Here is a 24,806-nt window from a genome sequence, read left to right as displayed (position 1 = left end):
TGCCTGTGTTAAACGTTTATTTATTTTTTTTATTATACATACATCGAGATTTTACACGTTAATACTAATAATTAATCTGACGTACTGTAACTTGGGAATGTGAAGCGAATAGTTCGAGAACCACTCCAGCCTTAAATGGTTCTCGATGGTTAAAGAAACGACTACAGATTAGATTAGAAAATCAACGGATTGCTTTACTTTCTACGTTGTCTTAAAGTAGATCTGAAAAAAAATATAAGGTATTAAAGTTGAGCTCGGAGTTGTAAAACAATTAGAAAAACTTTGTCACTAAACTCGATTAACCGAAGAAATAAGTTTATGTTTTCAATTTAACTTCTCAAAAAAAAACGTTATTGCTCTTATCTCTAATTTAAATACTGCAGTGATTTAAGGAAATTTAGGCCCAATTTAAGCCTAGTTTTTAAAAGAAATTTTAACTTTAGCTGTAACTTTAGCATTAGTAATAAATTTAGTATTAACCCTAAAAAAAAAGGGTGTTTATAAAACCCTTAATTTAACCATACAGTTTTCTGAAAGGTAACCTAACTTTAATGTTATTTTTTTTCAAGTTTTGTTGCTTAATGCTACGTTACTGCACTAAATCAATAGCAAAAGGATATTCTTTGAATTTCTGTTTAGAAATTTCATAAATAAAGCAAAAATTCAATCTTAAGAGGAAGTTTGGTCAGCAGTTACAGCTAAATTTACAGTTAAAGTTAAATTTTGTTTATGAACATCACAATTTAAAACCACTACCTCTAATGCTAATACTAAAATTAATACTAAAGTTAAATTTTGTTTTATAAACCAGGCTTTACATCTCTTATAAAACATTGGGATACACTTTTATTTACCTGTCATTACAAGGGTTACACTACTGTTTGCTAATTAAGAGTTGTTTTGAATTTAATGCATTTCTTTGTGATTTATAACAAATTTGTCAGACTATTTAAAGTCAGAACAGAAAGTTCCTAACAAACGCGTAACATTTTAATATCTGCGGTTCCAGAGGATATAAAAGCAAAAACCTTCAAAGAGCCAAAACTTGGAAATATTTTAATATCGATTTCCTAAAACGAGGAAGCAGGAAAATTGTTTTATACTGAAATAACTCTTTGCCCGAATTACAGAACTAAGTATATAGGGTGTTCTAAATTTTTCGAAGCTAACAGTTTTGTCCAAGTTTTATAACTTTATGATTCACTAAACTTTCAGAGTCATATGAAGCTATAAAACTTAACAAAAGTGTATTTTAGGAAAAAGTTTTAACTTGCAAAAGGTTGTATTATTGTAGTTACCAACTTTTTGAAACCAATCATGTTTTTTGGTGTCAACTGGGCTTTACAGTGTTGCAAGTTTAGAATTACAGTTTAAAGATAATTTACCTGGAAGTATTGCATCTGTAAAGATTGGAAATACCGGTGTATGTACAGGGGAATGTTGTATCGGTGATCTCGTCCAGGTTCCCTAAGCTATCCCATGTCGGCGTCGTCAAAGCTCTTTTACCATACCTAGGTGAAGATAGTTGGTGGCATTAAAATTTTCTAGGTTATGAAAAAAGGGGGTAAATCACCTTGGACCAAGGTAGAACACGTCAGCTCTTGGATAAACGTTTATTTTTGGGTCTTTCTTACTGGATCGGCCATATCTGACCATTTGCTGAAAGGCGTGTGACGATCCTGAAATTTGATTTTTTCTTCATCGTATACAAATTATTAGTGTAAACCTCGTCTCTAGTACCCCCCCATTCTTTCAATTTTTTTGAAAAGTAAAAAATTTTAAAGTGCTTTTTTTGTGCTTATTTCACTTAATTTAAGTTTTTTTTGTATAAATATGCCCTTTGCTGTGCATTGGAACCCTTATAGAGCAAAATAAAAATTTGCCAAAATTGCACTTTTAACAAAAATTGAATTTTTTGACTTTTTGAAAAATCGGAGCTCTTTTATTTAGATTCGCAGGAAATTCGTTCCTACGCCATTCGAAAAAGCATAAAAAATACTACAAAATGAGTTGAAAATGGCCTTTCTAGCTCCTCATGTTCCCGAGATATTGAATTTCAAAAAGTACCTAAAAAACCTCTCTGGTACCCCCCCATTCTTTCAATTTTTTTGAAAAGTGAAAAATTTTAAAATGCTTTTTTTGTGCTTATTTCACTTAATTTAAGGTTTTTTTGTATAAATATGCCCTTTGCTGTGCATTAGAACCCTTATGGAGCAAAAAAAAAATTGAAAATTTTGACAAAAAATGGCATTTTTCGAATTTTTGAAAGATTCAAAGTGGTTATTTCCCTTAATTTGAGGTCCTTTGGTATAAATATGCCCTTTGCTGTGCATTGGAACCCTTATAGAGCAAAATAAAAATTTGCCAAAATTGCACTTTTGACAAAAATTGAATTTTTTTACTTTTTGAAAAATCGTAGCTCTTTTATTTAGATTCGTAGGAAATTCGTTCCTACGCCATTCGAAAAAGCATAAAAACTACTACAAAATGAGTTAAAAATGGCCACTCTAGCTCCTCATGTTCCCGAGATATTAAATTTCAAAAAGTACCTAAAAAACCTCTCTAGTACCCCCCCATTCTTTCAATTTTTTTGAAAAGTGAAAAATTTTAAAATCCTTTTTTTGTGTTTATTTTAGTTAATTTAAGGTTTTTAGTTATAAATGTGCCCTTTACTGTGCATTGGAACCCTTATGGAGCAAAAAAAAAAATTGAAAATTTTGACAAAAAATGGCATTTTTCGAATTTTTGAAAGGTTCAAAGTGGTTATTTCCCTTAATTTGAGGTCCTTTGGTATAAATATATCCTTTGCTGTGCATTAGAACCCTTATGGAGCAAAATAAAAATTTGCCAAAATTGCACTTTTGACAAAAATTGAATTTTCAGACTTTTTGAAAAATCGTAGCTCTTTTATTTAAATTCGCAGAAAATTCGTTCCAACGCCATTCGAAAAAGCATAAAAAATACTACAAAATGGGTTAAAAATGGCCTCTGTAGCTCCTCCCGTTACCGAGATATTGAATTTCAAAAAGTGCCTAAAAAACCTCTCTAATTATCCCCCATTCTTTCAATTTTTTTGAAAAGTCAAAAATTTTAAAGTGCTTTTTTTGTGCTTATTTCACCTAATTTAATGTTCTTTTGTATAAATATGCCCTTTGCTGTGCATTGGAACCCTTATAGAGCAAAATAAAAATTTGCCAAAATTGCACTTTTGACAAAAATTGAATTTTCAGACATTTTGAAAAATCGTAGCTCTTTTATTTAAATTCGCAGAAAATTTGTTCCAACGCCATTCGAAAAAGCATAAAAAATACTACAAAATGGGTTAAAAATGGCCTCTGTAGCTCCTTCCGTTACCGAGATATTGAATTTCAAAAAGTACCTAAAAAACCTCTCTAATACCCCCCCATTCTTTAAATTTTTTTGAAAAGTGAAAAATTTTAAAGTGCTTTTTTTGTGCTTATTTCACCTAATTTAATGTTCTTTTGTATAAATATGCCCTTTGCTGTGCATTGGAACCCTTATGGAACAAAAAAAAAAATTGAAAATTTTGACAAAAAATGGCATTTTTCGAATTTCTGAAAGGTTCAAAGTGGTTATTTCCCTTAATTTGAGGTCCTTTGGTATAAATATATCCTTTGCTGTGCATTAGAACCCTTATGGAGCAAAATAAAAATTTGCCAAAATTGCACTTTTGACAAAAATTGAATTTTTTGACTTTTTCAAAAATCGTAGCTCTTTTATTAAGATTCGCAGGAAATTCGTTCCTACGCCATTCGAAAAAGCATAAAAAATACTACAAAATGAGTTAAAAATGGCCTTTCTAGCTCCTCATGTTCCCGAGATATTGAATTTCAAAAAGTACCTAAAAAACCTCTCTAGTACCCCCCATTCTATAAATTTTTTTGAAAAGTAAAAAATTTTAAAGTGCTTTTTTTGTGCTTATTTCACTTAATTTAAGGTTTTTTTGTATAAATATGCCCTTTGCTGTGCATTGGAACCCTTATGGAGCAGAATAAAAATTTGCCAAAATTGCACTTTTGACAAAAATTGAATTTTTTGACTTTTTGAAAAATCGTAGCTCTTTTATTTAAATTCGCAGAAAATTCGTTCCTACGCCATTCGAAAAAGCATAAAAAATACTACAAAATGAGTTAAAAATGGCCTCTCTAGCTCCTCATGTTCCCGAGATATTGAATTTCAAAAAGTACCTAAAAAACCTCTCTAGTCGAGGTGTAAACGGAAAATGAAATAAATTAAGATTGCAACACTACATTTTTTTTGTAATTCTAGTTTATTTTGATTTTCCATGTATGTGTGAATATAATAATAATAATTACACGGAAATATTTACATGTAAATGGCTTTAAAATCAATATTGATTTATATCAAAACTTTAAAATCAGAGCAAACGTAAAAATTCGTTTACACTAAAGTGGCAATGCAATATTTCCTTTTCGATGGGAACAAACGTGAATTCCTATATAGAGTGGCCATACCAAATATTTGATTTAAAAATTGTTTACTGTGTTGCAGATTGGTTTTTCCGGAGTAAACTTATTACAAGTAATGCAAATATTGTTTTACATTGTTTTTGTCTGCGTTCTGAATATTATCCTGATTATACTATAACGGTTAACAACACCAACATCCTCAGGGAATTGAACTCTACACTAAATTGTTATTGCATATTAGGTTAAACATGCATTAATTAAGTACCTGACATTCTCTTATTGGCTTCAGGGTCTGCGATCACAAGTGAAATGACAATGGTAACCAAGTATACCAATATCACTGTAACTTTCCTGATATGCATCTGAAAACAAAATACAACTTTAGTTAAAAACCAAACAAATTCTGGAGCAATCAAGTTTTAAATGCCCCAGTTATATAGAGAAGAGTTTTAACTCTAATAATGGCCACTTAAATGCTTTGTTAATAAAAACTGCTTTTCCATTATTCCCATAGAATTTTCTTCAAAACCACTCCAGAATTCTAATATTTCGATATGCTTAGTCGATTAAATCTCTAGTGTTACTTTCAAAACAGATAAAATAAATAAAGCTGTTATATTTCGTTCTAGACGACGAGAAATTCGATAGCCAACACTCGAGTTCATCTTTTCAGTTTCCAAAAAATTCTGAGGATTATTTTCAGGATTTTAACGTCTGCACTGTGTTGATTTCCTCGAATATACCAGAAACAAACGCCAAATATAGGAAACCGCCCCGAAGGAAAACATCATATTCATGACGTTCTCTTGATGACCGCCCAAAGGGACGGTTTTCCTTCCACACAAGAAAATCCATATGTATGGAAATGTTTCAATAGATTTCGATGCTTTACAACTTCTCGATATATGCGTGTGTGCATTAAGATTATGAAAATTTTTGATTACTAGTGTAGTTATTTATATTTTTGTTTTGATTTACTTTCAAGCAATATGCAAAGTTTATAAACTGTTCAAAACCACAAACGTAAATAAGGGCCAAAATTTTCTACCATTAATTTTGTTTTTAATAGTAAATGTCATTAAAATGCTAGAGAATTTCTTGCCAATTTCGACCTTGCATACATAAGCAATTATCATCCTTATTTGTTGAACGATTTTACATATTCTGACTTAACTATATTTAACTGTCAGTTTGCATTTAAAATCGAGCCTTTAGGGGTTTTCGTCATCTCATTCTAAAAACTTAAAATCCAATTTTTACTACCCTACTTTCTGTAACACATTTAGATCGCAGTTTCAATAGATTTTGGTTCGTTTTACATTCACTGGTAAAAATACAGAGTGGCTCATTTAAGGGAATTAAGTACTTTTTATTGTTTGTATTATCTCTGTAAGTGGTGGTTTTTTGCAAGAAAACTAGGGCAATGAGTTTCCTAATGAACATACTTTTAATAGACGATTATAGGGGGGTATTTTGGACAAAAATAGGAGTATAATGACATCCTGAAAGCGATAATTACTTCCGACACATCCGTAACGTCTGTATTGTTGTCGAAGATAAAGGAATTGATTTTTTCAGCATTGTCTTGTTATAAAGTGCTACTTATACTGAAGTAATAAGAAAGACTTGTGTAAAATTGCAACAGGGGTCTACAAGTGTTCTAAATCTTCCAAGAATTGTCTAAAATTGCCTCTGCAAGTGTCCTGAACTTTCCAAGAACTGTCTAAAATTGTCACAAACCGTTACAAGTGTCCTAAACATTTCAAGAATTTACTAAAATTGCTAAAGGTCTCTACAAGTGTTCTAAATCTTCCAAGAATTGTGTAAAATTACCAGAGGTGTCTGCAAGTGTCCTAAATCTTTCAAAAATTGTCTAAAATTACGAGAGGCCTCTGCAAGTGACGCTAAACCTTCCAAGAGTTGTCTAAAATTACCAGAGACCTCTACAAGTGTCCTAAATCTTTCAAGAACTGCAAGAATTGTCTAAAATTGCCGGAGGCCTCTGCAAGTTTCCTAAACTTTCCAAGAACTGTCTAAAATTGCCAAAGGCTTCTACATGTGTCCAAAATATTTCAAGAATTTACTAAATTTGCCAGAAGTCTCTACAAGTGTTCTAACCTTTCAAGAAATGTCTAAAATTCTCACAGTCCTCCACAAATGTCCCAAAACCTTCCAAGAATTTGCTAAAACTGCTGTTCTAAATCTTCCAAGAATTGTGTCAAATTACCAGAGGTGTCTGCAAGTGTCCTAAATCTTTCAAGAATTGTCTAAAATTGCCAGAGGCCACTGCAAATGTCCTAAACATTTCAGAAATTTGCTAAAATAGCCAGAGGACTCTACAAGTGTCCTAAATCTTCCAAAAATTTGCAAAAATTACCAAAAGCCTCTACAAGGGATCTAAACCATCCAATAATGTGCTAAAATTGCCAGCGATCTCTACAAGTGTTGTAAACCTTTCAAGAAATGTCTACAATTCTCACAGGCCTCCACAAGTGTCCCAAAATCTTCCAAGAATTTGCTAAAATTGCCAAAGGTGTTTACAAGTGTCCTAAATCTCCCAAGAATTGTGTAAAATTACCAGAGGCCTCTTGCAAGTATCCTAAATCTTCCAACAAATGTCTAAAATTGCCAGAGGTCTCTAAATAGTACAGAAAATGTCAGAAGCCTCTACAAATGTTCTAAGCTAAAATTGCCAGAGGTATCTACAAATATTCTAAGACTTTCAAGAATTGTCTAAAATAGCCAGAGGCATCTACAAGTATCCTAAACATTTCAGAAATTTGTCATAAAATAACCAGAAACCTCTTCAGTCAATCTACAGATAGATGTAGGTCAGGAGTTTTCTAATATTTTTTGTTTTTTTATATTTTCTTCTCTGTCAATCAAATTGATCAGCATAAAAGCTGTTGGATAATAAATAATAAGAAAGTTTCTTTTGGCTTTTGACCCCTGTTTTAGTGTAATTTTTATTTTGTGTTTAGAAGAAACGTTCATAATTTTCTCAACTGGCAAATTGCATTTTCTCTGATTTTGGATCAACGCTTCGGGCCAAATAACCGTTAAAATAGCAAGTAGTTGCACCAAAGTGTTATTCCACGAAGACCGAAAGTTATTTCAACCGTTTGAATCGGGTTAATTCTCGTCATTCATGTTTCTACTACTACTACTCCGTAATTTTTTTATTGGGTACAGTAATATTGGAAAAATTCAATCAAGATGAGAAACCGCTAAGTCAATATTTATGTACGCTTACGGTCCTTAGATAGATGGTCTTAGATTAATAGTAAGTCCATTTTACGAGGAATTTGCGAAAATCACAGCTATAGTATCTTGTGGTTGGTCAAGAACAGCAAAAAGCTACTTTTTTTGACCAATCAGAAATAATCAACAGTGCTGTGTTTTATGTAAATTAGCAGCAGCAGCTTAGCATTAGTAAGCATAAAAATGCTTGTTTTTAAGAAGACGAATAACCACAAAGAAAAATAATAAAAACGTATAACTTCGTATGGGATGTAACAAAGAAGTAATAAATAATAATAAAATATATTAATGAGAATGTCTTACAGAAAGCTCCAAAGCTTACCAGCTTATTGTTTTTCGTCTACTTTAGGATTTTCGTAGATTTACAAGAAAACAGTAGGAAATGTACCACCACAGAAGAAATCAATTATTGATACTTAATCTTCTGATTGGAATTAGGAATAAACTATTCCCCACTATAGTGGTTATTGAATGTATCCCCAAGTGTGTATGTGTGGTTAATCACTCTTGTGTTGATTAATAAATAATAATACTCTCTCGTAATTTATCTCGTTAATAAGCAGATCGAATAACCTTTTACAGTCCCGGATAAACTACTGTTATTACCTTATTACAATTTCCCCCCAACGTTGATGGGCTTTATAGCCATATTTGAAACAATACGTTTTGCTCTTTACTGTCCCTTTCTAGAGTTTATTGTGTTATTAACTTCTTAGGTGAATCAACATTTATTCGGCCTGTTATTCCAGCCCTAAGTCGTCCTAAACCCTTATTGCCTTTAGCTTTTGAGTGGTGGTAGTTCAATCAAACAAGGACCTTAGTCCCTTCAACATTTTTGTGAAGGCGGCTCTTAATAGATTGAAGTAATTTAGTAATTTTTTACTGATTTTTACCATATCATCGATAGATTATCCTAGAATCACTTAACTAATTACTGGTATTGTTATATGCATGGCTTTTAATAGCGGCTAACCATATGTGTTGCTCCTATGGCTTTTCAGTATAATTGAAATTCGAACCTCGACTTCCATAATGCAAATTGGAAATGGTTACGTGGTTTTTGTTTGGGGTTAACTTTGCACTGGAATAATGAGAACGAATTTGGAAATTAGCCCATTTTATTAGAGCAAAACTCTATTTATGTTTAGGTATTTTAGAAGAATTAATTGATATTATAACAAAATTCTAGTTTTTTGCCATTCAAAAATTATAATTTATTAAAGTAAAAAACCTACTTTTTTGAGAGTTTGTTCCTTTTTCAAAAAGCATTTAAGATTTGAAGCTGTATCCAGCTATAATACAGCTTAACCGTTTATGCAGATTTTTAAGGATTGTATTCTAAAGGTCACGTGACTGATTCGCTATTCAGCTTGAATTTTGGCTTAACAAGTGAATATGTCACGTGACTGTTTCCGACCAGTTTACCCTTGAATTGAATCTTGCCGTAGAAAATTGCAAGTTTTGACTTTAAACGTAAAAATAAAATTGATTTTTTTTTAAAGTCACGTGACTGCGTTCAGTTTTTTTGCCTTGGTCACGTGACTAACTAGAAAATCTATATTAATTTTTTTTAAGGCACGTAAGGTAAATTGTGTTTCTTAAGAATACAGGGTGGTCTAGTTTTAAATGTCAATAATTCACCAATCGATAGCCCACCAAAAAATAAGTTGACATTTTTCTGGAGAATGTTAAAATGTATGTAATTTGTGTTTAAGACTAATATCGTAGCGTTTAATGCCAAAATTGTTTACTTTCATTCTGAAACTTAACTTGAAAACCCTAAGACTCAATTTTCCAAGCTGAAAGCAGTTTTAAAGCCCTAAAAATAGACCAGAGTTCTAAGAAAATGAAAAGCAAAGTAAAAAAACCTGAAAAGTTAGTCTTCAAGTTAATTTTCATGAATCTAATGGCAATATCCTGTATTTAAGACTATTTTAGAAGACTAAAATATTGAAATGTACTTTCAAATTATGAAAACTTACTTCAAATGCAAAATTTAAACTTTTGATCTCACTTTTCATTGGTTCAGAGTCACTTTTTGGTGTCCAAATCAATTTTCAAGGTTGAAATGTGTGAATTTGTAGTCAAAAATTCTAGATAAAGTAGTTTTTCATGACTACAAGTCAATTTTCACTACACTAGTTTTCCAACTTATCTGAAAACTATAACGACTGACTACAAAGACAATTTTTAAGCCTCTCAAGTCAATTTTCAAGTCTAAAGTCTTTCAATTTGTCTGGAAACTATGAAAAAGTCAATTTTCACCGTTTTCCAGACAATTTTTAAGTTGGGTTAGGTTGGGTGGTTTTTGTAAACGAAGTTTTAATTCAGAATTTTATAAGAGATACTTATTTTGTCAAATTGAACAAGTAAAGTAAAAAAACCGGAAATTTTTTTAAAATATCCAGTGACGTAGAGAATAAGGCAGAAAAATGAAAACCATCTTTTTTAGATTGAACATTTATCGACTGTACTTTCCTTTGTGAAGCATTTTTCAGGAAAATGACAACATGGGCTTTCGAATGTTGAATTATCGACATTTAAAACTGGACCACCCTGTATAAAGTGATAAGTAGTGTAAAATTTTCGCAAATCACCAGAAATTGAGTTTTTATTTTAGAAGCTTCATTTTTTTACACAAAGTGTCTAGAATATTATGTAAAACTAATCGGAAACTGTGCTTTCTGTTATTAACCATAGTCCCATGCCTTTTTTAACCATAAACAATAGATCAGAAGGTTTTTCAATTAAATCTGCATTTTCGGTTGACTAATTTCGTGTTGTTTACATTGTTATTACCGACGTATCCAAGGCGGAATTTACGGTGTTTTACCTTCCCCCATAATAAGCCCTGAAAGGGGGCAGTTTGTCATACATAAGTTCACTTGTTTACCTCAATGTTGTGCATGCAACTTACACGTGTTTAGTGTTGAAAGCCGAAACACGAAACCGAGAGGGAAAGTTATTTTGGCTGCGATTTTTACTTGTAAGTGAAAGTAAGAAACTAGAATTTTTTTAGAGAAAAACTTCAGTTCAGAACTAGAGTCTAGTTTCTAAAAGGCTCGTCCAAGAACCAATTTTTTTAAGTTGTTTTAGTGAAAAATTCCAATTTTTTGAGTGAATATCAGATATTAGTAGTAATTGTCTACCAAACTAATTCCCAAACAACATTTTTTTGTACCTTTACTCTATTATCCTTCCTCTATTAATACCCTGCAATAAATTATTGTATCACATAACTCGTGTCCATACTTAAGGTTACCAGATTTTAGAAAATTTTACGATAGTAATAAAACTTTCAAATCTTGCTAGTTATTTTGACATTTAACCCAATTTAAACCCCGGATTATCAAACAAAGCAGTTTCATACCAGAAATCTGCAAATTATCCAATCAAAGCAACTCACGTATTCGAATGCGTTTTACACACACCATATCCATAACTTAATTAGTCCCTCAACTATACAGCTGGGTTAAAGATATTCTGGTTATAAACACAAATTAAATTCTTAAGTGCATGCCGAAAATGTATCTTTCCTAACCAAATTTAATTCCACGATACGTGCTTATTAGGTGTATAGTGTGAATAACGGTCTGTTTGTAGTGAAGACAAAAGTTTTTTAATATAAAATAATGAACAAAGTTCCTGCGTGTACGACCGGAACTAAGGCTAGACTTAACTGACAAGAACAAGTTAACAGGAGCCGCGCTAAAAGGGCATTAGGTGAAAATTGACATTTTAGCTTCAACTTACTCCAAACAACACTTTTGTACATTAACATTTCTCATCTTAATTTTCGTATTAAAGGGAGTTTAGTGTTTCATGTGACATGTACCCTAAGATATGGTAATTAAAAATCACAATTAATTAAGTATGACAGTTCTTCAAGTTAGTTGTGAGTGTCTTATTTTCATTTTCTTACATACTTCTCTTATTAATGATTTAAGCAAGGTAATAAGTGTCACAATGTCACAAATAACAGGGTAATAAACTGTTAAAGTGTACAAAATGAATTTTCATAATTAAAACAAACATTTATGATTGTTTTTACGGAAAAGTTGTTTGACAATTTCCAACAGGAAGTTTAACACAGACTTACAAATTGTCCCAAAAAGAGCAGCACTCACAAAATAACATGATAGCCTGTCAAAAACTAGGTTATTTCAAAATGTAGTGTATTAATATAACAAAATTGACTGAAAATTGAACAGCATAGGCACATGTAATTCTTATGGTAAAATCTTAATTACATGATATTGAGTTGAAACAATATTCATTACAAATTATTATAATAATTTACGAATTTTTCAACATTTAAACTACATTTTTTAAGGTCACGTGACTGTTTTTGCCAGTTGTCAACTGGCTTTTACAGTGTTGCAAGCTCAAAATTGTATTATTTACGTCACGTAACGTGTATTTTACAATTTCAGCTTTTACCACTGTCTAAGCTTAATTTACCAAATGATCAACATTTAAATTACATTTTAAAGTCACGTGACTGTTTTTGACAGTTGGCTTGGACAGTGTTGCAAGCTCTAAAATGGCATAATCAAAGTCACGTGATGTGTCACGTCAGCTTCAGCTTTTACAACTGTCTAAATTTAATTTACTAAATTTTTAAATTTTAAACCATATTTTAAAGGTCATGTGGCTAATTTTGACACATGTCAACTAGCCTTTACAGTGTTGCATGCCTAAAAAATTGAATTATGAAAGCCACGTGACGTGTATTTTGTAATTTAAATTTTTACAACTGTCTAAATTTAATTTATCAATTTTCCAAAGTTCAAGCTGCGGTCTAAAGGTCACGTGACTAATTTTGACAATGTCAACTAGCCTTTACAGTGTTGCAAGCTCAAAAATTGAATTATTGAAATCACGTGACGTGTATTTTGCAATTTAAGTTTGTTCAACTGTCTAAATTTAATTTATCAAATTTCCAAAGTTTTAACTGCGTTTTGAAGGTCACGTGACTGTTTTTGACAATGTCAGCTGGTCTTTACAGTGTTGCAAGCTCAAAATTTGAATTATCCAGGTTACGTGACGTGTATTTTGCAATTTAAGTTTGTACAACTGTCTAATTTAATGTATCAATTTTCTAAAGTTTATACTGCGTTTTGAAGGTCCCGTGACTGTTTTTGACAATTCCAACTGGCCTTTACAGTGTTGCAAGCTCAAAATTGTATTATTAACGTCACGTAACGTGTGTTTTACAATTACAGCTTTTACAGCTGTCTAAATTTAATTTACCAAATAAACAACATTTAAATTACATTTTAAAGTCACGTGACTGTTTTTGACAATGTCAACTGGCCTTTACAGTGTTGCAAGCTCAAAAATTGAATTATCAAAGCCACGTGACGTGTATTTTGTAATTTAAATTTTTACAACTGTCTAAATTTAATTTATCAATTTTCCAAAGTTTAAACTACGGTCTAAAGGTCACGTGACTAATTTTGACAATGTCAACTGGCTTTTACAGTGTTGCAAGCTCAAAAATTGAATTATTGAAGTCACGTGACGTGTATTTTGCAATTTAAAAAAAAGAGCAGCACTCACAAAATAACATGGTAGCCTGTCAAAAACTAAGTTCGGTTATTCCTGACGATAATTTGACAATTACCACGTGACTGCGCTAATCCTACACCATGGAGTGTCACGTGACAATTGTCAAACTGATTGTACTAGTTTGAAGAAAGTTTTAATATAATTTACAACTGTATTAACCATATAGCAGTGTTTTTCAGCAGGTTTTCTAGTTCTACAGCTTTATAAAGGGGTATTTGACAGTTACCACTATTATGTAATTACTTGTAAGAACTGTCAATATTGTATTGTTATTGACAGTTCTTATCTCTTAACTTGTATAAACCTATAAACATTCATTAAATATGATTTGTACTACCTTTAAGCAAGGTTTTGTAGTTTTGATAGCTTCATGGAGTGGTATTTGACTACATTTAGGAAAAAATGTTGTGTATTCAATTTGGAAACACCAAAACTTAAAGCAAGACAAGCATTATTAAGCAATACTTTTCTAGTTAATATTTATTATCCCATTCCTACTTCCTTCGTAAGAATCCCAGTTAAAAATTGAGATAACAAGTTTTCACTTAATAATGTTAAAATAACATCTATATTGTAATATGCAGCACTGGGAAAATGTACGAAAGTACTATGTTACTAAATTATAAATGTTTAATTTATTAACTAGTGGAGAATTTGGTTATTTTACAATCCAAAAATGGTCGCAGGGATGTTATTAAAGATTTCTGTTTTAAGATTTGATTATCGGTTTCAGCAAAATTTACATATCTGCCTGTAGTATTCAGTTGGGAATAACTGCCTTAAACTTTCAGATTTTCGGAAAGATGGGCTGAATTCACTTATTATATTTCCGTGCTGAATTTAACAACAACATAACTAATAATCGTAATTGATGTGATAAGTTTTATTAACACAATTAATACCTTAATGCAATACTGGTGTTTGCGATAAAAATCCTTAAATAAGTTAGCGAACAGATTGATAATAGTTCATGTAATCCCAATAAATTAAACTTGCATGTTTGTTTAGTGTTACAACGTGTTTTCCCAGGTTTTTTTGTCAATTTTTTAAAAAGGAATATTGCTTTCAAGTAGTAAAAAATTACGTTATTCAGGTTGTATTTTTAAGTGTGTAGATCTGCTACTTTATATTCCAAGTTCAAATATAGCCGGAAGTGTGACGAGGGTGTTTATTTTATGTTCTAAAACAGTGTAAACCAAAATGTCTTGAATATACAAAGACTTTTTTGTAATGTTTAAAGTTATGGTTTAAGTAAAAAATTAGAAGATGTTTTATGCTGGTATGTAGTGTGGTGTTGACAATTTTTTGCTTTGTCATACTAAAATAATTTTGAAAATAAAAAGAAATGACCATCATACTTCTATAAATTATGAACTAGATGGTCATTGAACATTATATCGATTTTTATGCAAGTAAGCAGTTGCAACCTAAAAATACATTTTCCTTCGCCTGAGCAAACAAGAATGACATAAAATTTAAATTATTTAAATTCTTAATTCAAAAAACTCACTTACCTGTACTCTTCTGACTTGGTTACTTGACTTTTCACTAGTTTTTTCTGTTGGAAATAGCACTTCTTGAAGCTGAGCGTATTCGCACTGTATTGTCGTCGCTGGATTGCTGCTGCTTGTAAAAGAAACCAACAATAAAGACTGCCGTGACTGCTCTTTAGTGTTTTATATTAACAGAACTGTTGGCGCATCACGTGTCCCACAGTTAGCGTTTTCGGGCTGTGGGAGGCTGTAGGCAGCGTACAATTTGATTGGTCCACGCTTAATTGTTGCTATCTGAATTAGGCCAACTACTGTACAGAATTTCTACTTGGAGTTCTTCCATGTCAGTTTATTTGCTGAGTAATGTGGGGGTGGTTGTAATAATATGAGTAATTTTGAATTATTTTTTTATGAAGAGTGGGTTTGATACTTTCAAGAAACGAAATTTGTGTGTAATATAGTGCAAATATACAGCTTTTATTACATAATTTTGTCAGATTCACTCTATTTTACCCTGATCTAAACTCTATAGTTAATACAAAATAAACCTTTCTTTTTTGGTTCTAATAAGCATTCTGCTTAGTTTAGTTCAATGCTTCCTACTGTTTCTACCATGGTGCAAAAAATTGACTTTCTCTAGCGAGTCTTCCCTGAAAATGTATCTATAAAACATACAGAAGAAAACAAAAAAAATGCTGTATGGTATGGTGAAAATGTTTGCCATTTGATTCTCTCTGATTTCTGATCCTCTACCTACCTAAAATTCAACAACCATGAAAATTAAATGGATCTGGCACCGAAAATCATGTTCGCGAAAAATTCAACATTCTGCCTGTAATTTCGTACAGTTGTATGACAAAGCCAGGGATTTTTCCAGTAACAGGTGTTAATGTTACGCTGGGCGATAATTAGCATGTAGGAAATAAAGGGTCCGCCGCTCTGCTCTGTTTATTTGATAAGCCTGTAGATATGTAGTTTTTTTCTGATAAATTTACACGCAAAACGAGCTCTAGTAATCAGGTTTTTCCTCGTTGATGTTAAAAGTCAATCACAGCACAGTGGATAGTTTGTGATTGCTGTTTTTTTTTTAACCAAAATGTGACAGCTTCATTTTTTTGCAGGTTGACTGGAAAAATGGAGTTTGACTACAATGATAAGCTCTGCTTTTTGGCTGAGTGGTTCGACTATGACTCAGCGTACCATAAAAAATTCATCCTCAATTATTACCCAAGCGACAACACTTTGGAGCTGTTTGACAGGGATTTAAATCGATCATATTTAAAAAGAACTAAAATGGACAGCTTACACATGAAAGACATGTTTGTTGGTACTAAAAGTTGAACTTTTAAAATTACAAATTATTGAGTTGATTTATTGCAGGTAATACAGTCAGAATCTACGGAAGACAAGTAAAAATCACAGACTATGCTGATTGTAGGACCCAAAAAATCGTAGGAAAAACCAAGGAGCACGCTTTTGCACTCGTCAAACCCAACCTCATCCCCAAACTGGGTGAGGTACTGACTGAAATTCAGCGTAGAGGCTTTCAAATTTGCAACATGAAAATGTGCAAACTGACCCGCAAAGAAGCCTTGGATCTCTATGAATCGTATAAAGGAGATCCCAACCTGCCTTTTGCCTTGGAGCACTTAGTTACTGGAGCTGTTGTAGCTCTGGAGTTGGTGGGGGAAGATGCAGTTGAACGATGGTTGACAACCTTAGGACCTCGTGACCCTGTAGAAGCGCGAAAATCCGCTCCAGACTCTTTAAGAGCCTTGTACGGAGGTGACGGTTCTGTTCTTAATGGCTTCCATGCTGCAGCTGATGCTGCCAATGCGGCAAGGGAAGCTCAATTTTTTTTCCCTAAAGATAAATCTTCCAAAGTTCCTGAATCCACTGTCATAACTAAGAACAGCACCTGCTGCGTTATCAAACCCCACGCAGTCCTGGAAGGCAACTTAGGTCACATTATCTCAGCCATAAACGAGTCACACTACAACATCACAGCCCTACAAATGTTCTACCTTAGTAACGCCAACGCTGATGAGTTCCTGGAAGTTTACAAGGGAGTGGTGAGTGACTATCACGCCATGTTGTTGAGTTTTATGGACGGTCCATGTGTGGCAATGGAAATTTCGGGAAAAAGTAACGAAATTGACGTTCACAAGGAGTTTAGAATGTTCTGTGGACCTTCCGATTCGGAAATAGCGAGACAGATTAGGCCCTACACTCTAAGGGCTCGATTTGGTAGCGATCGATATAAAAATGCAGTCCACTGCACTGATTTACCTGAAGACACTGTGTTGGAGTTGGAGTACTTTTTTAAAATACTGAAAGATTGATTTTTGTTTAGTGATTTGCACTAAAACCCCATATTTTTATCTACAGGTGTGGTAAATCCAAAACCGACCATAGGAAAACCGTGTAACGGACAGAGAAACGTACATTATTGCATGCGCGGGACTAAGACAGAAAACGAAAAAAATATCAAGTAGGCCATATTTTCAGCGGGCTGTTGCCAAACGTCAATACCGTCGACAAAATTAATTTTGTCGACGGTATTGGTGATACTTGGCGTTGGCAACAGCGCGCTGAAAATATGGCCTACTTGATATTTTTTTCGTTTTCTGTCTTAGTTCCGCGCATGCAATAATGTACGGTTCTCTGTCCGTTACACGGTTTTCCTATGGTCGGTTTTGGATTTACCACACCTGTAGTTTCAAAATTACACAATCTTGTCCTGTATCGACTTACTTTAAAATAAAATGGAATGGCTAATTACATGACAAATAAAGTAATAAAATGCGGTATATGTACATACAAATAAAAAAACTAAACATAACAAATTCATATAAAATTAAGAACACACTTGGAGTTTCCACTGTCCGCCACATCTAAAAAAGAAAGAATACAATCACCTTTTTTACTTGTTTTTTTTTTTTAATTATTATTTTACTTACTGACAAGATCTCAGCCAACGTTGATCCCAAGCCCGTATCGCTGCCGTTCTAGTTATGGGAGTGGTACTGGCGGAAATCCCACATCTGACGCATTGCTTTATCACACGCGGTGTTTTGCCCAAATACAGATGCCTTATAGAGTCGACAGTTTGACAAGTGGTGAGCTCGCCCGTACTTGTCAAACATTCCGGTTCAGTGTTGTATTCCAGCTGAAAATTGTTACACTAGCAGTCTTATCATTCGACCTAATTTAAGTTACACACTTGTATCGGTAATATCAATTGGGACAGTTGCGGTGAAGCCAGGACTGTTCTGCTGTTAAACGGTTGCATTGGTTGAACTTGGACTTGACTAGGTAACAGGCAGCAATCATCTGAAATTTATTATTCTTTAAAGTGCATTATTTTAGATTTACACTTTGCTGTTTTTATTGTAAACAAAAGTAAACTACAACTGAAAGAGACAAGGCATTTTGAGATATTTATAAGGCATTTGAGAGTATTTTGAGGCAATGACTGTATGTTTCAAAATGTAGTGTATTAATATAACAAAATTGACTGAAAATTGAACAGAACAGCATAAGCACATGTAATTGTTATGGTAAAATCTTTGTTACATGATATTGAGTTGAAACAATATTCATTACGAATTATTATAATAATTTACAAATTTTTCAACATTTAAACTACATTTTTTAAGGTCACGTGACTGTTTTTGCCAGCTGTCAACTGGCTTTTACAGTGTTGCAAGCTCAAAGTTGTATTATTTACGTCACGTAACGTGTATTTTACAATTTCAGCTTTTACCACTGTCTAAGCTTAATTTACCAAATGATCAACATTTAAATTACATTTTAAAGTCACGTGTTTTTGACAGTTGGCTTGGACAGTGTTGCAAGCTCTTAAATGGCATAATCAAAGTCACGTGATGTGTCACTTCAGCTTCAGCTTTTACAACTGTCTAAATTTAATTTACCAAATTTTTAAATTTTAAACCATATTTTAAAGGTCATGTGGCTAATTTTGACAGATGTCAACTAGCCTTTACAGTGCTGCATGCCTAAAAATTGAATTATCAAAGTCACGTGACGTGTATTTTGCAATTTAAGTTTGTTCAACTGTCTAAATTTAATGTATCAATTTTCTAAAGTTTAAACTGGGTTTTGAAGGTCACGTGACTTGTTTTTGACAAATCCAACTGGCCTGTACAGTGTTGCAAGCTCAAAACTGTATTATTAACGTCACGTAACGTGTGTTTTACAATTTAAGTTTGTTCAACTGTCTAAATTTAATTTATCAATTTTCTAAAGTTTAAACTGCGTTTTGAAGGTCACGTGACTGTTTTTGACAATGTCAGCTGGTCTTTACAGTGTTGCAAGCTCAAAATTTGAATTATCCAGGGCACGTGACGTGTATTTTGCAATTTAAGTTTGTACAACTGTCTAAATTTAATGTATCAATTTTCTAAAGTTTAAACTGGATTTTGAAGGTCACGTGACTTGTTTTTGACAATTCCAACTGGCCTTTACAGTGTTGCAAGCTCAAAATTGTATTATTTACGTCACGTAACGTGTATTTTACAATTTCAGCTTTTACAACTGTCTAAGCTTAATTTACCAAATGATCAACATTTAAATTACATTTTAAAGTCACGTGACTGTTTCTGACCGTTGTCAGTTGGATTTGAAGATTTCAGGTCACAAGGTCAAATCAAGTGTCAAAAATTTGATAAAACCTTTACGTTGTCACCTAACCTAACTTAAAAACTGTCACAGGACCTTTAAAAAAATTAATTTTAAGCTTTTGGGTCTTTAAAATTTGGAAAAAATAGTCAAAAGTCATGTGCAAATTGTAAAAGCAGACATGCTACTTAATCCAACCTAAAAACTGTCACATGACCATAAAAAAATTCATTTTAAGGGTGTATTTCATCAAGATTTATCATTATCTCAATACTAATAACTAATTTAAGAATGCCACAAATGTGTAAACATTTGAAGGTATCCTGAGGCAGTTTAAATAATTTACAGACATTTGGATGTATTTTGAGGCATTTTAGGCAGTTTAAGCAAAAAAGCATTTTGGTGTACAAAAAATGATCGGCAGTCTACCCCTCGACAAAACTTACCAACTAGAGCATCATCAGGTTCATTCACATTTTGCACTAAACGACTTAGCAATCTAAAACAAATAATTAATTCTTAAAACCTTGCAAATTCAAGTTTTACGAGTAAACTTACCGAAACAACAAAGCCAAAACATCCATACTAGCATCAGACCGAATAAAGACAGGTAAACAAGCCGGGCGCAACAATCCCCAAATTCGGATTAGCACTAACATTTCCCTCAACATGTTCAAGGCTTTGACGTCTTTTATTAGCTCGTAGCTTTTACCAATAGTAGGTCGACTATCCGGCACTTTGACCAGTATATTAATAGCCAAATCGGCCACCCATTGAATGAGTTGCTGTAAACTTTGCAACGTTGACGGTTCCACAGTGAATTCTTTAGCCTCTAAATGCATCAGCACTTTGTCAACGTCCGTTTGGCCATCGGCTTCGGCTAAAAAATACACTATAAAAATCCGACAGAAAAATCACGAATCAGTAGTGTTCTGGATTGGATAAGGGCATGTGTCAATTAAAAAAATCCTAATATTCTTACCGGATAAAGAGTCAGCTGGACTTTTGTCGTGACTGTTCATTTCGCTTGGTCTTAGTAAGCTTTTGAAGGCTCTAGAGATGCTGTGTAACATTAGAAAACTAGACAAATCATTGGCTTTTGACTGTCCATTTGGGCTTAATCTGTAAATTTGTTGCTTACTGATGTACCTTAAAACCGACATGAAAATTACCTGTATAAGGACGTTTTCATGCATAATAACTGAACGTAAAAAAATTGCTGCACAAATCCAGGCTGTCTATTAAAACTTTCAGTAAGTCGGTCACACACTGCTTCTATCATGTTAGGCCTTAGCACCAGCATTAAATCCAACCAATCATAACCACCAATTAAACAATACTAAGATTGTCAAAAACATTTTAGTATAGAAACAGGATGTGTAAATGGTTCATATAAACTTACCTCTAAGACTGTAGTACAATATGGAACACTTAATGCAGAACTCTCAATTTGAGGTGGAAGTTTCAATAAATGCAAATTATCATCAGTGTCCATAATAAGTAGTACATTACCAAGACAGGACAAAGCTATACTGCCTATTTTAGTGCCCATTCTTGGACACTTACTCAAAGGCTCCTCATTATATCGTGGAATTGACAACGACGTGCTTGCGATTGGTTTCAAAGTGTCACGATATAGACAATGGACTGTGTTATCGGCAAAAGTTACCACAACAAAAGCACTGGAAGCACTGTGCACTAAGTTCAGTTTGCACACTTCAATTGCTGTCATTTTACTGCTGTACTGAAAGTGGCCTTGGTATTGCCAGTGCTACAACATTATCACCAATAATAATAACTTAAAACCAACAAAACCAAACACGCACCATAGTGGTAAAAGCTTGAGCAGTTTCAGAGTTTACAAACGACTTATGTACTGGAAAAGCTTTGGTTTTGAACTCCCAAACTTGCAAGCAACTTTGACTATCACTGTTTGTAGCCACTACCAAAGAGTCAGCATCTTCACGCATCAGCCATTTTATGTGACTGATTGTGCAGTTTTTATCCTTTAAAACTTGTTCTAAATATATAAATATTTGTCATAAACACCCTTGTTTCCAATTAAAAATAAAAAAAATGCAAGAAGTAAACAGTTAGACATTTTGGACACATTTAAACAAATGGAACCAAATAGCCTAATCTTTGATTAAACTGAGCAATATAAAAAAAATCCATTAGACTTACTAAGTGCTTCTTTGGGTGCTTGAAATAAGAAGAAATTAAGCAAACATTGACTAGTTATAACACATTTCTCCTCAACTTTCCTAACTGAGACTTGATAGCCGCGGATCGGTAAAGAAGGATCCCCAGTACTAACAGCCACCAAAAAATGACCATCTAAAAATATCTCAATCACACTTTCCCACTTTAATCCCACAAAAGACCTTACTTTTTCCATAGGAAATATCAGCAGTTTTTATAAACATCCTGGTGGGTCCTAAACTTTCAGTAGCCATAACCATAGGGGTTTGACTAGTGTTTTGGGGTAAAAATATGGCAGCCAACATGCCGGTGGCGGTTAAAACAATAGCCCCATTGGCAGACCGACCCCCGAATTGTTTTACGGACGGGGTGAATTTGAAATGAGCAAATTTATCAAAGTAACAGGGACTGTCTTTCTTTTCTGTGTTGAGGCAAATTTTTTTCCCTGGATGGAAAAAAGCTCCAGCTAAGATTTGCTCACCATCCAAGGATATTTCTAAATGTAAATGCCAATCATTTAAAATGTGCTCAGGAGTGGTGTAAATGCGAACAATGCCATTTTCATCCCCTACTAGTAGAAATTTTCCAGTGAAATCCCATTCTAGTAGACTTACAGGTGAAGTACTGCATAATATTCTAGTAAACACAATAGAAGTGATCATGTATTACAGTAAAATAAAATAAATAATACTCTTACTTGTGGATTTGCCAGGGAGTGTTTAAGTCAGCAACATACACATAAGAGCTAAAGAAAATTGAAGTATTCTCTTCCAGGTTACTCTGAGTGCTGAATGCAATCACATTGGTGCAGGAAATTGCGCATAATATTGATTTATCAATCCTGAAAAATATAATACACAAACAAATTATTAACAAAAGATTGGCAAGAATACTTTTGCAAGTTAAAGTGATAATCTATAACTTTCATATTTTTAAGCAGGGAAGGTATTAGTTTAGACTATGTTATTTTGCACCTGATCTGACATATTCAAACCTCAAGCTTTTGTACTTAAAATTAGCTTGGAGATGTTGGGAAAACAGGCAAAGAGAATGGCTGTCACTACTACCAGAGTGTCTTATGCCATGGGTAGTTAGTTTCTATTTTCTGGGCCACAATACACAGTGATATATACCTAGTCATTTAAGATTTAGACTAGCATACTTATGTGATACTCATGTATAGTGATATCATACAAGTATGCTAGTCTGTGCTTTTAGATAATAGATAACAAACTGTTTTTAACTATGTGGAAGAAAATTGTTACTTTCACAATCAAATAAACATTTAATTTATACATGTTGCGCTACGTTTGTAATTTATTTAAGTTTAAAACTTGATTTTGTACAATAAATTTTAAAATTGATAAATTGAACTTACTTGTTGATGTAGGAAAGCTTCTGCGAGTTTTTGCGTCTTGCTGGACGCCTGCTCACGGTAAAAATTTGATCCATTTTATTGGTAAAACTTATTAAAATGCGAAAGTCAAAATGTTAATAAATAGGTACTTGTTTTTCCACAAATTTTCACCTTCACACGCACAAACACTAAAACAAAAATACAAAATCCTCTAAGGAAAAAGTTTTGACATAGATCATTCAAGCGTCAACGTCAAATGTGATCGACTATGGTTATCTCTGTTTAACATCTTTTGATACGATAAGCCAGACAAAGATAGATAATACCATGGTCGAGACATGTAATTGATATTTGACAGACAAAAACAAAACAGCACTTAACCTAACCTACAAAAGATTTGTTTATAAATTAAGTTTGAAAAATTTAGCTTCTACTATGCAAAAGTACGAAAAACTCGAGAAAATCGGCGAAGGAACCTACGGGACAGTGTTCAAAGCCAAAAATCGGGAAACCCACGAAATTGTAGCCCTAAAAAGAGTGCGACTAGATGACGACGACGAAGGTGTCCCTTCTTCAGCCCTACGCGAAATCTGCCTGCTTAAAGAGCTCAAACACAAGAACATAGTTCGTCTCTACGACGTGCTGCATAGTGACAAAAAGTTAACTTTGGTGTTTGAGCACTGTGATCAGGACTTGAAAAAATACTTTGACAGTTTAAATGGGGATATTGATTTGGATGTGGTTAAGTCGTTTATGTACCAACTGCTTCGCGGTCTGGCGTTTTGTCACAGTCATAATGTGCTGCACAGAGACCTGAAGCCACAAAACTTGCTGATCAACAAGAATGGAGAACTGAAACTTGCTGATTTTGGGCTTGCTAGAGCTTTTGGTATCCCAGTCAAATGTTACTCTGCTGAAGTAGTCACTTTATGGTATCGTCCTCCTGATGTGCTTTTTGGGGCTAAACTGTACACCACCTCAATTGATATGTGGTCAGCTGGGTGTATTTTTGCTGAACTCGCAAATGCTGGGAGACCCTTGTTTCCTGGCTCTGATGTTGATGACCAACTGAGGAGGATATTCAAGTTGCTGGGCACACCAACTGAGGAAACTTGGCCTGTTATGACCCAGTTGCCTGATTATAAACCTTTTCCTACATACCAACCTAGTATGAGCTGGTCACAGGTGAATGGTAATTTTTTTTTGGGAATGTTAGTAAAAATAGAATTTTTCTAGGTGGTTCCTAAGTTAGGAGCAAGAGGCAGAGATTTGTTGCAACGCCTTCTGATATGTAATCCTGTTGAAAGAATATCAGCAGAGGATGCAATGCAACACTCATATTTTAATGACTTAAATCCAGCCATTAAAAATGACCGTTGCTAGGTTTTTAAGTGGATTCTGTTGGTATAAGTGTGATTTTGATAATGTGCTAGTCTAAGGATATTTGATATTTGTCTTAAATTCAATCCAACCAAAACTCATTGGGTTCAACTTTTTTTTACCTGGGAAAATTAGTTTTGAGGGTTTTCTGTAATTTAGTATGTTCTAAAATGTTCATAATCAGTCTAAGAAACTGAATCATTATAGATGGGTGATATATTGTGTTTTTTTTTCTGAATATGTGATATTATTTTTAATGTAAACTCGGTTTAATTAGTAATTACTTTATGCCAGAATGTTGTTATTAATAAGTATAAGAATATCATTATAATATGCAATATATTCAATTTACACACCTTTTACTAAGTTGATTTTCATTCTTACTTTGAAAGAAAAGAAAAAATAAATTGGTGTAAATGTAATAAATAACATTGTTTTTAACATTGATAG

General features: G+C 33.2%; 4 protein-coding genes across 5 annotated transcripts; 2 read left to right on the top strand and 2 right to left on the bottom strand.

The window, feature by feature from the left end:
• Positions 1 to 14,956, bottom strand: LOC145729184 (RYamide neuropeptides-like). The gene is made up of 5 exons (XM_081979847.1): positions 14,798 to 14,956; positions 4,717 to 4,813; positions 1,574 to 1,679; positions 1,386 to 1,511; positions 1 to 222 (listed from the first exon to the last, which is right to left on the bottom strand). Exons 2-5 carry the CDS (start codon positions 4,811 to 4,813, stop codon positions 195 to 197), a joined length of 357 nt encoding a protein of 118 aa, XP_081835973.1. The 5' UTR covers positions 14,798 to 14,956; the 3' UTR covers positions 1 to 194.
• A 954-nt stretch (positions 14,957 to 15,910) lies between these two features.
• On the top strand, positions 15,911 to 17,118 carry nmdyn-D7 (nucleoside diphosphate kinase homolog 7). Its single transcript, XM_081980741.1, has 2 exons — positions 15,911 to 16,103; positions 16,157 to 17,118. The coding sequence occupies exons 1-2, from the start codon at positions 15,911 to 15,913 to the stop codon at positions 17,116 to 17,118; spliced, it is 1,155 nt and encodes a 384-aa protein (XP_081836867.1).
• A 448-nt stretch (positions 17,119 to 17,566) lies between these two features.
• On the bottom strand, positions 17,567 to 23,202 carry MED16 (mediator complex subunit 16). 2 transcript variants are annotated; one of them, XM_081979832.1, is made up of 13 exons: positions 22,998 to 23,202; positions 22,317 to 22,460; positions 21,807 to 22,255; positions 21,602 to 21,754; positions 21,244 to 21,437; positions 20,820 to 21,188; positions 20,590 to 20,756; positions 20,400 to 20,539; positions 19,976 to 20,309; positions 19,864 to 19,916; positions 18,000 to 18,109; positions 17,737 to 17,945; positions 17,567 to 17,670 (listed from the first exon to the last, which is right to left on the bottom strand). In XM_081979832.1, exons 1-13 carry the CDS (start codon positions 23,069 to 23,071, stop codon positions 17,634 to 17,636), a joined length of 2,433 nt encoding a protein of 810 aa, XP_081835958.1. In that variant the 5' UTR covers positions 23,072 to 23,202; the 3' UTR covers positions 17,567 to 17,633. The 2 variants fall into 2 exon arrangements, with proteins under 2 accessions (XP_081835958.1, XP_081835959.1); XM_081979833.1 differs by having other exon boundaries at positions 19,976 to 20,297; positions 22,998 to 23,201.
• A 132-nt stretch (positions 23,203 to 23,334) lies between these two features.
• On the top strand, positions 23,335 to 24,718 carry Cdk5 (Cyclin-dependent kinase 5). Its single transcript, XM_081979845.1, has 2 exons — positions 23,335 to 24,161; positions 24,213 to 24,718. Exons 1-2 carry the CDS (start codon positions 23,412 to 23,414, stop codon positions 24,357 to 24,359), a joined length of 897 nt encoding a protein of 298 aa, XP_081835971.1. The 5' UTR covers positions 23,335 to 23,411; the 3' UTR covers positions 24,360 to 24,718.
• Positions 24,719 to 24,806: the final 88 nt, after the last annotated feature.

The sequence above is a fragment of the Ips typographus genome, linkage group LG5 (genome assembly GCF_016097725.1).
Source record: "Ips typographus isolate SLU linkage group LG5, UJ_Ityp_2.0, whole genome shotgun sequence".
Classification (NCBI taxonomy): domain Eukaryota; kingdom Metazoa; phylum Arthropoda; class Insecta; order Coleoptera; family Curculionidae; genus Ips; species Ips typographus.
Note: the sequence above shows the minus strand (reverse complement) of the source record. Positions and strands in the feature narration are given on the sequence as shown.